The 12777-nt window shown below is 39.8% G+C and overlaps 1 protein-coding gene across 8 annotated transcripts in view; it reads left to right on the plus strand.

Annotated features, from left to right (window-relative positions):
• Nucleotides 1-12777, plus strand: part of ARNT2 (aryl hydrocarbon receptor nuclear translocator 2) — a 193881-nt gene that overhangs the window by 99021 nt on the left and 82083 nt on the right. For 7 of the 8 annotated variants that reach the window (XM_064456260.1, XM_064456261.1, XM_064456263.1 and 4 more), the window contains exons 2-3: nt 4136-4247; nt 10497-10544. In XM_064456260.1, coding sequence (XP_064312330.1) covers nt 4138-4247; nt 10497-10544 — 158 coding nt within the window. In that variant the 5' untranslated portion in view covers nt 4136-4137. The remainder of the gene's footprint in view (nt 1-4135; nt 4248-10496; nt 10545-12777) is intronic. The other variant, XM_064456264.1, reaches the window with a different exon arrangement.

Here is a 12777-nt window from a genome sequence, read left to right on the forward strand (position 1 = left end):
TTGCATAGTCAGTAACTGTTCTGCACACTCCTGCCTCCCACTCGGCGGTGGGGTGTATGCCCAGTACTGTCACTAGAGGGTGCTTGAAAGTTCTAGAGGGTCCGAGCCCCCCCCATATGTTGCCAGTTGTCCGTGAGTCTGGGCATATGCGCAGGGGATATGTACTCTGAGATAACGGGGCACACATTCCTGTTGGGTCGACCTTGGTGATTAAACTGTTCCGCTCAGCTGCGGTAGTCATCAGGCTTTGTTAGAGAAACTTGCCTGCCAACAATGTTGAGACAAGTTTCTAGTCCCTGACACATGGGTGTAGATGAACCTGGAAACATGATCTTTATGATTGTTGACCCAGCATGTCCTTTTTTTTCTTTTTCCTCTTTCCTTTTTTTTTTTTTTTATTATATATAACCAACTTGACACCTGCTTCTGTGGTTCTGGGCTTTCATACTAGTTTATGCTGCAACAGAATAGCTTCATTTACTTTCAAGGGGCTGCCCTAAATTTATGTTGATGTAACTTCACCAAATGGCAGGTTACCCTTCTGATTTTTAAATATTTTTTTTCTTTAGGGCTGTGTCCGATGCACACTCTTATTTTTTTTTTTTTTAATGGTAATAGGCCCCCTGGAGTACCTCTCCACCAGAGTATTTCTGTCTGAGATTCCAGTCTGTTGGTGTCTTTTTTCCCTCTCTCTTGTTCTCTTCCCAGAGCATGCACAGACAGGTAACCTCTCAGGTGCTTAGCCAGAGAAGCAGCTGACTGTTCCATCAGATTTTTCTTCTGGCTCTGCCTTCCCAGATTGGCCCTCATTTTTTGAGATAACATGTTTTACTTTTCTGACCAGCCCTTTTTTATAAATATAAAAATATCATCAAAGATCTGGTCCTTTTAGGTGCTTGTGGATGAGTAGAGATGGAAGTAATTTGGGAAGCAGCTCAGATCCATTCCATCATCTCCCCAGAAGTTCTTGTGCAGCAGGGAACTGCTCTGTTTATGAGTACAGGTTTTACAGGCACAGTCTAGTGCTTATATTTCTGTGCAACCATCCAATTTTGATATGGCTTCCAAGACCCAGCTGGCTTCAGCTGAGCAATGGGGTCACTTTGTCAGCAATGTCCTTGAAGGCCTCCTGTAGTGCTCTGGTGTCACTGTACACTGAGACTGTGTGTGAGGTGCTTCTCTGGCTGCTCTCGCTGAGGTAGGTCAGGTTCTGGGTGCTCCATGGTGTTGTTGCCCTTGGAGTTGCATTCTTTGCTATATTTGCTACGTGGCTTGAAAGAGACCCAACCCTCCTGGTTTCTCCATCTGCAGAACTCTAATTCTGTGTGTCAGGAAAAAAATCTTGGAAAGCTGACCGCTTTTGTTAGCGGTGTATGTGCACCCTCAGGGGTCTTCCGAAAGCTGCAATAGGTCGTACAACGGCTGGTGTCTCTTTGACATGGGAGACTCTGAAGTGGAAAGGTAAATGGGGTGTCTTACATGCTGATGTATGTCACACCTTCAGACTGTTGCATAATGGAAAGTCGTCTGATTTGAAGGGCCTGAAGCTTTCTTCCCTCTTAGCTGAGCTTTCACATGGATTAATGTGTGGGTCCTCTGATATTTTATTTTCTTCTTCTGCTTATGTCTTGGAAATTGAAATTTTTGAAGACATCGTTTTAGAGCAGTCAGCTGAATGAGTGGGTTTTGTTCTCCCAGGACTGTGAAGACGTATTTGAAGGCTATTTTGTGTAAGAAGTTACTTTCTTCATTGCGCTGTTTTTGATGTGCCATTCCAGAGATTTAAGATACTGACACAGTAACTCTTCAGTTTATACCCTGATACTCAGATGATCTAGTTGTTGCAGAATGTTTTCTTTCAGGTGTTTTTGGACACTGATGTAACTGAGCCTGTGGTTTGGCCCTTCCTCTAGCCCTTGGGTTTTTTGTCTTTTTTCTTAGGAGAAACAGAAACTGTGTATTTTTTATAACTACTTGAAACTTGCTAGCTACCCTTGCCTCTTCATGTCTTCATACATTAAAGGCTGAACGTAAGAGCAGAAAAACAACTCCTTCTGCCTAGCCACAACCACCTAAATTGGACATCTGATCAAAACTATCTCCCTGAGTTGTCGGTGGTGAGAGCAAGGGACATATAGAAAGAGGCTTACTCAACCTATTTTGGATGCACCTCTAAGCATGGGTTGCATAGTAGTGCAAGGATGGTGCTTTGTTTGTCTTTCAGTAATCTATAAAGTTACCTTAAATAATTAGCTTTGGCTTTTAGACTTTTAAGATTAGACGAATCCAACTCTTGGCCTAGTTTTTGATCATCTTTGTTTTAGATTGAGGAAAATGAGGTTACAAGAATTTCTCATCACAATTACAAATGCAGTATTGTTTTTAGTCTCTTAAAATACTGCTCAGAGTTGATCTAAAATTGTTTTACAATTACTACTCCAAAAAAAAATCTGATGTCCTTGATCTATTCTGAAATGTATTTCTGAGTGACAGGGACACTTTGCAGGTAGATTTATCATGGTCTTTACCATCTGCTTTAATAAATGAGTGAGCAGCGCATTTCCAAATGATCTTCGGTTCTATCCATGAAATGCGAGTTTGAATGTTCCAAGTGAATTATTGGCATTAGACCGCTAAGGGTACTTGTCCTGGAAATAGTGATTTACCGGTTGTTTGGATGATCTTGCTTTTCTTTATATGGAAATATGCTAATATATATTAATGTAGTGTTTCCACATAGCAGCAGCTTTAGACACAGCGGGACTTTCTGTGGTGCGATGTAGGCAGAGGTCTCACTGCTTGTCCTTGCACACTTTGTTGAAAAAGATTGGATGAGTACTTTTCTCTGTTGCTTTTTAGTTGAAAAAGGAGTTAATAAAAGTAAATGTACTAGAAGAAATTCATGGAATCAGTGAACAGATAAAATGTTATTATTTGAAGTGCATAATGTTGCATAATGGATTTATATAAAGTGTGGCAGAGATGAAGTGCTCTCCAGACATAATAAGAGAACATGGTTTCCTGCTCCATAATTGAAGTTTTTGTACTTATGTGTTGGAGAAAAAATAGCAGGATTTTTTTTTAACAGATTTGCTTTCCATTAGTAAATATATTTATCTGTAGCTCCAGATACTCTGAGGTTTTTTTTAAAAAAAAAGTTGGAAGGAGGATGCATTTTCTTTCAAGATAATTAAATGTTGTGACTGTAGATTTTACCTCCAGAGTGAGTAAAATATATCTGCGTTAAAAAAGTTTTAATTGCTTACATAGGTTACAAGAGTTGCACAGAGGCAAAACATGCTTAATCCATGGGACAGGAGAAAAGGGTATAAATTCTTTATGTTCCACTTTTCTTTTTTGAAGTGTAATGAACTATTATAAATAGGTTGTAAGAATACTTGCCATTAGCGGTCTGAAAACCATTGTGTAAGATGTGCTCTTGCTGAACCTCAGATCAAAGTTTTGAGATTTGACGATCTCATTAACCTGTGGCTATACCCAGAGCACTGGCAGAGGGATGAATATCACCCTGCATTTCGGGCTCTTTTCTGCTCTGCAAGGCACCACACGGGAATACAGGAAGCCTTGGAGCTGTGCTAAGTTCAGTCTGGTCCTCTGAATACTACCAGAATGTAAATAATAAAACACAGTGTCACCTGATAATTCATCCCTGCTCTAAACTTTTAACCTCACTGGCAAACTGAGAAGTTTTTGAAGTTTTGTTTTTCTTGTTACCCTGGTACCATGATTTCTCTTGGGAATTCAGCTCTGGGTTTCTTTACAGGGCAGCTTAACTATTGTAAAAGGTTGTTGGCCTTCATCTGACTGCCCCTCTGAGAAGTAAAGTTAGAACCATTAGGTAAGGTGAAATACAGAGGTACCTACCGCTTGTTCTGTCTGTCTCCTGAGGCACTTGTAATGGTTATAGACAGAACTGGGCTTCTTTTAGGGGAGCTGTGAGTCTGCTGGGCTTTGATAGGACAGCTTTACTTTTCCTCAGAAATAAAAAGGAAAGCTTTCTCTGCTTATTTTTGAAAGGACCTTTCTCTAATGTTCCCATCACAGGTTTCTCCTTGACGGTAATGGTTTAAAGGATTTCCCCCCCTTGTCCCCTTTCCCTACCTCTGCCTTACAGAAATGGCATCAGATATTCCTGGCTCGGTGGCCTTGCCGGTGGCACCAATGGCGAGTGGACAAGTGAGAATGGCAGGATCCATGCCTTCCAGAGGAGGAAAGCGCCGCTCTGGGTAGGCCTTTTTTTTTTTTTTCCATCTCTGAAACTGAAATGACTGGTTTTCAAAAACTGAAAATGTGCCTATATGTATGTTTGTTATGTAATGTTAATGTATGTAAACTACATTATGGCATTAGTCACTGATGTTTTATTTTTCTCTTCAATGTATCTGTTCTTCCTGCAAGATGAAACTTGCTGATAAGTGTACTGTTTGTTGCTTTGCATGCTTCAAAAGACTTTCAGGTTTGGCAAAGCATCCAGAAATGGGGTTTGGATCCCGTGGCTGTTGTACATGTAGTGAATGGGTATTGCCTACATCTGTTTAATCTCAAAAGGATTTATCATGTGAATAAAGGTAGTGAGATGTGTTCTTACTTGCACATGTAGATTTATCCAGCTTCATTTGAAGTTTGGACTTGGAATCTCTCAAATAGAGGCCTTCTGTTAAAAATGCTTTCTTTATAGTCCCGGGCACAGAAATAGCACAAGCAGTCACTCTTCAGAGATTGTGGTCTATGCTTTTCTAGGTCTCACTGGAAATGCAGCATAGTCTGCTTCTGGGAGAAAGGGCCTGAATCAAGTTCAGCCTTTGCACTAGCTTGAGGGCTTTGTTAAAGAAGAAAATTTGTTTTATCCAACTTCAGAGGTTGGTGTGGTGTAAGGCTAGTTTTCCCACATAAGATTGCAACTGTGCATCTGTGGTAACTCGTACTAATCCTCTGTATTAGAAGAAAAGCGTAGCAAGAACTACAGAAGGGCAGAAAACTACTGTCTAATATTAACAAAAAAACCCTGGTTTTATCAAAGGTTGATCACAAATAACAGTCTTTTGGTGATGCTTTCTCAGAGAGGTCTGAGGTGAGGGTGCCTGCAAAAGAGATTGATTAGTCTTATATTTAGCCCTAAATATGACAGGCTTAACAGGATTGATACTGAGTAATATCTTCACTGATGGACACCTAAGGAGAAGACGTTATTACTGAAGAGAGCTACTCTAGGGATTGTTTGCCAAGGTTCGTTGCCAGTTTTAGGTGTCTGCTCAAGTAACAGTGCTGGAGTCAATCCTGGAACGAATTAACAAGGGAGAAGGTGGACCTTGCCTTGGACGCAGAGCTAGGTTAGTGTGACATGAACACTCAGGGTGGTTGTTCTGAGGGGTGTTCCTTCAGGCAGGACAATTGGGAGTTTTACCCCCACTGAGTGTGCTTCATATGCTGAGCTCAGTGTATGAAATTGGTCTGAGAAACTCCTGAAATCTGTCTTTGACGGGCATCACATTTTTATTTTGAAACTGTTCAGTGAAAAAGCCTTTTCAAACTTACACTCAGAAGAGCAAATAATGCATTAGCATCATCTCACTGCTACACGATATACGTAAGCTTTGATACTTTTGAGTTGCAGGGTAGTTGATTCCTTTTTTGATTATACCATGTCAGCTGTGAATACCAGTTTGCAAATTACTGTTACCAAGGGTTGATGCTGCTGTATGTGAAATCTTCTGATTATATTAATTGATATTAATTGAAAGCTATGCTTTAACCATTGCATTTTAAGTATCATCATCTATTTGCAGGAAAGTGGAGTGGGGGGAGGGTGGGAGGAACATAAAATCAAATTATTTTAGATATATTTAACATGCAAATTCAGTAAGTTGTTCTGTAACACTGTTGCTGTTACACCCAGGCGGTGGTATTTTATCTGTGCACCGTAGTCTGAACTAACAGCCCTTCTCTGAGCCTGAGCTGAGGGTGCTTTTTTTTTTGTTTTGTTCAGTGTGTATGCATTCAGACCTTGAGGGAAAGAATGCCTGCTGTGTCTAATGCCTCCTAGCTTCTCTTTGAACAAAGTTGCAACTAACACTTGGTCCTTTCATTACTGCCCTGGTGATATATCTTTGTACACCTAAATCCTTGGGCATTTTAGAAATGAATGCTTTGTGTCAAACATAAAGGAATGCGGCTAGCGAACACAGTCATCTTTTCCAGCTTCAGTTATCTCTGAAAATTGTTTCTTTTCTCATAATTGCTGAGGCAAGCTGGCAGAATAATTGCTGTATGGACTTGAATGTAGATGAGTTTAAACTCATTGGCTATCCAGAAGGTGTTTCTGCCGTGTAGGCATTCGGCTTCATTGACAGCTCAGAAAAATATTTTTCCTTTCTATACGTTATTGCAAGTACTTTATAGAAAAAAGTGACAGCCTAGTAGTGCGTAAGATAATGCACTGCGGTGGTCAATGACTGCCTTAGGTAAATGTAACGTCAGTTCTTTATTTAGCGTGGTTTTTGTTTAGGCTTTGCTGTATTAGAGGATATGGGGCTTTTTTACCTTCCTAGGTAACTGTAATTGGAGAGGGAGGGTTGGTGGGATTTTTTTGGCTGGTTTACAGGTGCATTTGTTTTGTTTCATTTCAGACTATGGTCTTGTCTTTTCTCTGACCCAGAACTGTACGGTACGGGGAGGAAGAGACTACAGCCCACCAGCTTCCCTGGGTGTACCCCCCTGTACTGCACTGAACAAAGGGCTGTAGTACAGATCCCCATCTGCCTCTCAGCTGCATCTGCTCCTGATCATTCCTGCCAGCCCCCTTCCTATGCTGTATAATCACGGCAAGCCATCCTTTGACATTTCTTGGGAATTTTACGTAATCATTTTGTTGCAATGTACAAATCCTCTCCCATCTCAATTTTTTAACCTGTGCAGGACCACCTTGTTGGAGAGGTTTTTTTTATACAAAAATGTTTCTAATTAAAAATAAATTTTTTTAAAAAATATTTTTGTCATGGTATTTATGGTACCCACACATCTTTTGAGGAAAACATATTCTAATAAGTACCTCATACATCAGGCCTTTTCAAGATTGACATGAACAGTGTGAAAGACAAAACCAAGATTTATGCTGTCTCTTCAAAACAAAGAGCATGCTGCAGTTCATTTTTAAAGTCTCTTTTTAATGGAAATTTTAAATGAAGATAAAAGATACTCTTTCTGAAACTTCTGAAATGATGTCATTTGTCTTGGTGGCTGCTTCTGCTGTTTTACTAATGTGCAATATATTCTATCTGAACAGAAGATCTTATCTGTCAGGGTATGAGACGTTTGTTGTAATATTATTTTTATATGTTCTGTTGTGTTCTGCTAAAGGCTACAACCGATTCCCTACCTTACCCTCTGCCTTGCTGTAAAGCAGACACAGTCGTTCAGGCAGGACTTTATACCTGACTTTATACCTGAGATTTTTTTTCAGGTTTTGAAAGGGTTTTTTCAGTTTGAACAGTAAAATGTGAAATTAGGAAATGTGCTTATTAACAAAGATGGGACAGAGATATATCTGCTGTTGCATCTTTACAAGTATTGGCATTTTTAACGAACTTTATGCTCAATTTCTTATTTTTTTATAAAGTTGCATTTGGAATAGTCGAAGTTTTTGGGTAGCTGAACAAAGCAAAGGCATTATGTAAAGACTTAGTCTGCTACAGTCAGGTATTGCATGCTAGGTACTCAGATTCTGCTGTGATGAGCCCACTATAAATGTGGTAGGTATTACCTGTAGATATTAACCCATCAAGACCTTGTGAGAAGCTGATATCCAGCCATCTAGATAAATAGGTGTGCTAGTCCCACTTATTCCTTTGGAAGTAGGCATACAGCGTGGGCAGCAGGATTAAGCTTTAAACCGTCATCAGTTTCTCTGTAATTCTCTGCATTATATTCCAGTAATAATAAACTAGACTAAATGCAGTAGAGCTAATATTTGATTTTGCAGGGAAAATCCATCTCTTAGCACTCAGCTGGAGTATTTGGCTGGAAGCTAAGAAAATCTACCAAGGCACAGGTTCACAACGTATTGGAGAAGAAGAAAAAGGATTAAGAAAATTAGTCCATCCTAAATTCAAGGATTTAATAAGACATTGCTTTAAGAGGTGGCTTTTCCCTACCGTAGGAGTATGTATTTTTTGCCGCCCTTATCCCCTAACTTAGAACCCGAGATTTCTTTCAGTTGTGTTTCAGTTGCCAGTGAAACCAGTGAAGGATATGCCTGGCGTGATGCTTTTGTGAGTGGTTTCAGGTGGAGCCAGCCCAGTGCTGGCCTGAGTGTGCCCTCCGCTTGTTAAACAGCTCTCCTGCAACATTGACTTTCACATTATTGGTGTGGTTAGAAACATTGCGTTTGAAATAACTTCAGAGTTTGTTCTGGGATTTCACTTACAGGCACGTTGTTATATGTGGGGAAGAAGCAGGTATGTAAGAGGAGACCTTCGGCTCGATGATAATGCATAAATGTTAAATTGCTGGGGGTAGTGTGTATGCCGCAGGCCTGGGGAAATTCAGGCTGCTGGTGCCAGCGCTGAAGGCCACGTTTGGGGTGACAGGTAGGAGCATGTCGCTGGGTCCTGGCTTAGCTGCAGGCCCCGTGGCGCGAGCGAGGCGCTGGCCGCTGGAGGTCGGTGGCGTTCTGCGCAAGGCAGCTGAGAGGTTGCTGGCTTCAAAACCGGAATGGGTGATAATTAGGTGAGCAAAAATGTAATTTATAGTGAAAATGATGATTGCATCAAACTTAACCAAATTAAATACACATCTTTTCTTAAGACTCTGGGGAAAATGGTTTTCTCTTTGCTTCCTCCATAAGAGAATAATCACTGTTACCATCTGGAAAATATTATTGTGACTTTTCTAATACTGTTTCCAATTCCTGTGCTCATTTGCTGCCCTTGTCCTGATAGTACATAGATTGCTGTGGCTCAGGCACATCTTTTATATACCAGTCTGTCTTGGTTATCAGAGTTAGGAAGCAAGGCAGTATTGCCTGAGTGGCACTCACACTTCTCTAAGCTGATGTAGTTTTAGAGAGGCGTTCTACATCATTGCTCCCACACTCTGAACATACAAATCTTAATTTTTAATTGGTAGGGATTTCTTTTAATACTGAGATAAATATTATTGGCACTTTGCAGGGTTTTTGCCGTTAATATGACTTATATATGTTGCTAATAGGAAGAGCGTTAGAGGCATAGAATCTGTAATTGTATGATGTTTCATTATGTTGAAAAGTTAGAAAGCTTAGAGTGGTAAAGAAACCCAACGAAATTGTTTGCAAAACAGAACTATTATTTCTTATCTACACAAATGACATTTAAGTGGCTGATCGAGGTCTGTATATCATACTAATGTGTTTTCTTATTAAAATAAATACAATAATTGTATATGAACATTTTATATCACCTTGGTTCTTAAGTCTACCTTAATGGCAGAGTCACCCCCTTATAGATGGGATATATATTTGTCCACCTCTTTTTAAAGGTATAAAAATGTATAAAATGCTTTGGAAATTATACTACTGCATAACTTGTGGTGACTTAATATCAATGGGAAGGAGGCAATCACACTGCCTAACACAGGAAACTAATTTAGGTGGCTGATTTAGGAAGTTAATCTTCCTAGTCTCTCTGTGTAAGAAGTGAAGAAAGAGGTTCCTGCTTTTTGTGGCTCCCTGGAGGAGCCTAACTGAAGGGCTGGGATTTGCCCCAAGGAAGAGCTAGTCTCTTCTGCTGACTTAAGAAGGTCTGGGACAAAAACCAGGTAGTTTAGGTGCACAGCAGACCCATAGGTCATCTTAGTAGTGACCACAGGAATACTGGGAAGTAGTTCCCATCTGCAGACTGGCTGGTAGTTTGTGTGAAATGATTGCTAGTATAGGGCAAATCTGAAGAATGTACCACAATTATAATCAATAGTGGTGACGTAGATAATCCTCTTAGCAGGGAGGCTAGGAGTTTATTCTGCTCTACCTCTGATGTGCTTTCTTCAGACTGGGGCAAAAACAGTAGCCTGGTGTTATTATGTGTACAGGTTTAGAACTTTATTTTCTTTAGCCTTAATTTCAGTCCTCTAAAATAGAGTCCTCACTGATTTCTGTAAATTTCTTTCAAGCCTAAAAGATACTACTTCTGACGAGAGACTACTCACAAGAACAGCGTTTGTTTAATATTTCATTTTATTTGTTAATTTTAACAGTGCAGATTTCTGTGGAGCAGAACAGTGATTTATTACTTTTATTTTTAAAAAAACTTATATTCTTTGTATTCCTGGCAGCTGATGAGCTATGTTTAGGGGGTCTGGAGAATATGAGCAGACTGGAATCTACAGTCATTAACACCTACAGTAAAAATATAAATCAAATAAGGTTGAGAACCACTGGCTTGAATGTTCGTGTAACCATTGCCAGCATCATGATTACTCATTTGGAAATCTTGCTTTTACAGAATGGACTTCGATGATGAAGATGGGGAGGGGCCCAGCAAATTTTCAAGGTGAGCATTTACAAAGAGTTGGCCAAATCACTGACTTCTTTCAGTGGAGAAAGGCAGCTGTCTCACTACTGATGTTTTAAAGTCAATTTAAATAAGAGCTGAAGAACTTGCCAACAACTTGACCTAAATTCTTGTTACTGTTTTTATCGACTTCCTCTGCAAATGAGGCATCCTGGCAGAAATATGCCTAATGTAGTTATTGGCTTACAAAGCTGACAGTGTGTGTGTCATAATTTTGTTCTGCAGCTATGTCAAATGAGAAAATTTGTGATTTTTAGCTTAGTATTTCAACTGCTGTAGATGAACTTTGGTTATTTGACATTGCTGAAGTTGTCTTTCTGCCACTGAAAATGAATTTTATTTTGGATTTATTTCAGATGTTAACTGCTTGTTAAGACAATATGGCAGACCCTAGAGGTGTGGATTGTTTTGGGGTTTTGTTTTTGTTTGGTTGGTTTTTTTTGGTTTCTTTTTGTTTTAAGATTAAAGCTCATTATGTACCATTAGGTGTGACTGAATAGTAGAAATTGCCAAAATAAATGTTAATTAACATGGAATATTCTAGGCTAGAAATAAAAATCAGCATTAAAGCATCATTGCCATTTTTTCACCTTTTTTTTTTTTCTGGTCACACTGCATTCTTTCATTAGAAACCAAGCAGCTGCAGTGGAGGGGTAGATACTTTGAGGCCTACAGATAACTGCTGATTATCCAAACTGTAACTGCAGCTCAATAGCAGCAGCCATGTTCAAACACAGCTGCCACTGTTGGGTTTTAACAAGATCTTCCTAGTCAGTCTGAAAGATAAATATGTTTAAGATGTGCTGTGACACCCTATCATAACCTGCTGGACAAGACCAGCAGCACCCCCATTTAGCTGATGTCATTTACAGACAGAATATTCCAGTGTCTGTTGTTCGAACTGGTGATCTGAGGGCTAGGCCTAATGTTTGCTAGAAGATACATGTTAAGGAAACAAGATTTGTGACCTGATGTACCTGCATAAGTGTCAGGGTTTCTAGACACAGTGGTGGACATGCATTGGGCTGTCTCCATCCTGGCTTCAGCCTTTCAAAGTTTGATGGTAGAGACAGCCAATAGTTCTATTATTTTCATTGGAGAGGTAGGCTTTCCTGTGCTTAGACTCAGTTAATTGTCGTATCAAAATCTGATACTTAAGTGCTGTAAAAACCCCAGATTGTTCTTGTTTTAGAGAGTACAGAAAAACAGTTCAGAGATGCCCAGGGCCATGTTAGACATCCTCTTCTAGTTGTGCCATCCCTTTAGGACTTTTCCCTACTCCAGATTGCTCATGTGACTCATTCCTAGCTTGTCTCAGTCAAAATTATTCGGTTAGCAAAGAACTGCTGTTTAAATGTTTAAGCTAACCCAGCTGGCTTTGACTGAAGTGCCTGAAGAAGCATGCACGGAGAGAGGTCAGCTGGGAGAGTGGAAGGGAGAAAACAGTAGTTGGAGGTAGTAACATCTTCAGCCCAGCCAACCAGACAAGGATGAGTAGAGAAGCCCCAGGCTAATGGGAGCACAGGAGATAGTAGTGTTAGCACAGTACTCCATGTGAGTTAACCCACCTTGCTTCTCAGGGACTTCCAAGCCAGCTCAGGTATCTCTGCATGGCATCTCATCGTCACATGGAGGTGTATGCATGTACTTCTCACATAACGGCATGTTGCCATTCCTTGTTGAATCTGTCTTTTGTTTAAAATTTTTTGGGCTCAGACTGCTCTCTGGGCAGAGTCAAGTGGAAGAAAGTGGCATTTTCACTTGAATTTTTTGACGGTGCTGGTGTTAAACGCAAGTCTCAAGCTTTTTCTTCAGAGTTTGAATTAGTCTTACTGGGGAAGGAAAATATGAAGCCTCATAGAGGAACTTGCATCGTTGGGGTATTAAAATTAGTTTTAATTCTTTTGAGAAGAAGAAAAAGGAAAAAATTATTAGATTTTTAGAAGAAAAAAGATGCTTAATTATGCTGTATTACCCTGTTAGCTAATAAATGGAAGCTTCATAGCTTCATGGGCTCTGTTGTAATAAACGACATCATTTTGGAAAAGCTAATTCTAATAGAAAATATCACTTGGCTATTCTTAAGCAGTAATAATCTTCAATTCTAGAAAAGCCATTAGCCTTATTTTTGTATTTTTGAAAACCTACTTCTTCTGTTTTGGTACAAGCATTTTGGTTTCCCTGAAAGTAAGATCTTTTTTCAAAAAAAGGT

This window comes from Phalacrocorax carbo, chromosome 7 (genome assembly GCF_963921805.1).
Source record: "Phalacrocorax carbo chromosome 7, bPhaCar2.1, whole genome shotgun sequence".
Classification (NCBI taxonomy): Eukaryota; Metazoa; Chordata; class Aves; order Suliformes; family Phalacrocoracidae; genus Phalacrocorax; species Phalacrocorax carbo.